At 30.4% G+C, this 2,027-nt stretch overlaps 1 protein-coding gene across 1 annotated transcript; it reads left to right on the top strand.

The window, feature by feature from the left end:
* Positions 1–60: 60 nt before the first annotated feature.
* LOC100641151 (sodium/potassium-transporting ATPase subunit alpha-1-like) lies at positions 61–1,983 on the top strand. Its single transcript, XM_003391679.3, has 10 exons — positions 61–226; positions 301–377; positions 527–624; positions 733–865; positions 924–975; positions 1,023–1,075; positions 1,170–1,252; positions 1,335–1,398; positions 1,452–1,635; positions 1,845–1,983. The coding sequence occupies exons 1-10, from the start codon at positions 112–114 to the stop codon at positions 1,910–1,912; spliced, it is 927 nt and encodes a 308-aa protein (XP_003391727.3). The 5' UTR covers positions 61–111; the 3' UTR covers positions 1,913–1,983.
* The last annotated feature ends 44 nt before the right edge of the window (positions 1,984–2,027 follow it).

Below are 2,027 nucleotides of genomic sequence, written 5' to 3' on the forward strand. Positions count from 1 at the left end.
AGGGGAGGAAAAAGGAACAAAAACAAAGAATATTAATAATAAAATATAAATATATCATTGTTTTTGCTGTTAATTATTAATTAGGTTTGTTTAACGCTGACTGCTCAAAGGATGAAGATTAAGAATTGTCTTGTGCGTAATTTAGAAGCAGTGGAGACATTAGGATCAACCTCTGTTATATGTTCAGATAAAACTGGGACACTCACTCAAAACAGAATGACAGTTGGTTAGTGAACCATTACATGTGCTAATGTAGCTGGAATTGTTTTACTTTTTTACATTTAAATACTTGTACTATAGCTCACATGTGGTATGATGGTAAAGTGTTTGGTGCTAATACAGATGAGACTCCAAATAACCCACTGATAACTAGAAGAGTAAGAATATCATTATTATTACTATTATTATTATTATTATAACTAAAAGAAGGAAAAAAAAGCAAAACAAAAAAAACCACAAGGATGTTATTATCATTATCATTATTATTATCATTATCAATATACATGCTATGTACATTTATGTATAGGATATGACTCCAACATGGAATTATTTAGCAAACATCATTGGTCTATGTAACAGAGCTTATTTTAAGGAAAATCAAACTGGAATTAATATACTAGACAAGTTAGAACATTCAAATTAGAGTATACTAGTATACTATACAGTATTGTAGTATTATGATAGTATTAGTGTGTATTGTAGGTGTATTTATATTGTGTTGTGTTACATTAGAGAGTGTATTGGTGACGCGTCTGAGTCAGCTTTATTGAAGTGTTATGAGTTGGAGGTCGGAAGTGCTCTAGTTTTACGAAATAAGTATATCAAGAAATCTGAAATACCTTTCAACTCTACCAACAAATTTCAAGTACATTTTATTTATTTATCTATTTATTTATTTATTTATTTATTTATTTCCTCATCAGGTATCTGTACATGATGATCCTGAAACTGATGGTCATTTACTAGTAATGAAAGGTTTAATTAATTTATTTATTTATGACTAATTAATTAAGTAATTAAAGGGGCACCTGAAAGGATATTGTCTCGTTGTACAACATATTTATTAGATGGAGAGGTAAATTAAGTTTATTTGTTTTTATTGTTGTTGTTGTTATTGTTGTGTTGTTGTTGTTGTGTATTGTTGTTGTTGTGTGTTGTTGTTGTTTTAGGAGATGCAGGTTACTAATGACTTTAGTAAGGATTTTAATGATGCTTATATGGAGTTAGGCGGAATGGGAGAAAGAGTTTTAGGGTATAACAATAACAAAGTTTTTATTATAATAATTATAGTACTAATAAAAAGGTTTTTATGATAATAATAAATTTTTTAATAGTTTCTGCATGTTACAGTTACCTGGTGAGACATTTCCGAAAGGTTTTGAATTCAACAACGAAGAGGTAATTAATAATAATCAACTTTAATAATTTATTATTATTATTATTATTGATAGGTTAATTTTCCATTGGAGGGTCTGTGTTTCGTTGGTTTGGTCTCAATGTTAGATCCTCCGCGGTCCAATGTACCGTTAGCCGTTAGTAAGTGCCGGACCGCGGGTATTAAAGTGATAATGGTCACTGGCGATCACCCTATCACTGCTAAAGCCATTGCCAAATCAGTCGGAATCATAAGTGAAGGTATTTATTATACAGCTACATGTATACAGTATAATGCTTTTTGGAGCCAATTTATGAAAAAATCTTTTTGTACATGTAAGATGTACATGTACATGTAGCTCAAAGAACTTTTTGCACTGAATATTGTATGTAAAGTACATGTACATTATCAAGATTAAGAATACATCATTACTCTTGACATTGTGTATATAATGTACATCTTGTTGTAGGTAGTTTGACTCCTGAAGATGTTGCTGAAGCCGAGACTATAACAATAAATGAGATAAGAGCAAAGTAACACCATAAACTGTCAAATTTACCTTGAATTTCACCTCAACACTTGTTGTACCCACACACACACACACATACATTGTACATACATACACTGTACATACATAATGACATGGTCACAC

Source organism: Amphimedon queenslandica, unplaced genomic scaffold, assembly GCF_000090795.2.
Source record: "Amphimedon queenslandica unplaced genomic scaffold, v1.1 AMPQUscaffold_7158_Cont20888, whole genome shotgun sequence".
NCBI classification, from domain to species: Eukaryota; Metazoa; Porifera; class Demospongiae; order Haplosclerida; family Niphatidae; genus Amphimedon; species Amphimedon queenslandica.

What these genes read in the sequence shown, in the direction of transcription:
- LOC100641151 (XM_003391679.3), top strand. Translation starts at nt 112, where the DNA reads ATGAAGATTAAGAATTGTCTTGTGCGTAATTTAGAAGCAGTGGAGACA. An exon ending in ACCCACTGATAACTAGAAGA is followed by an intron (nt 378 to 526) that starts GTAAGAATATCA and finishes ATTTATGTATAG; the next exon opens with GATATGACTCCAACATGGAA. An exon ending in AGTCGGAATCATAAGTGAAG is followed by an intron (nt 1,636 to 1,844) that starts GTATTTATTATA and finishes ATCTTGTTGTAG; the next exon opens with GTAGTTTGACTCCTGAAGAT.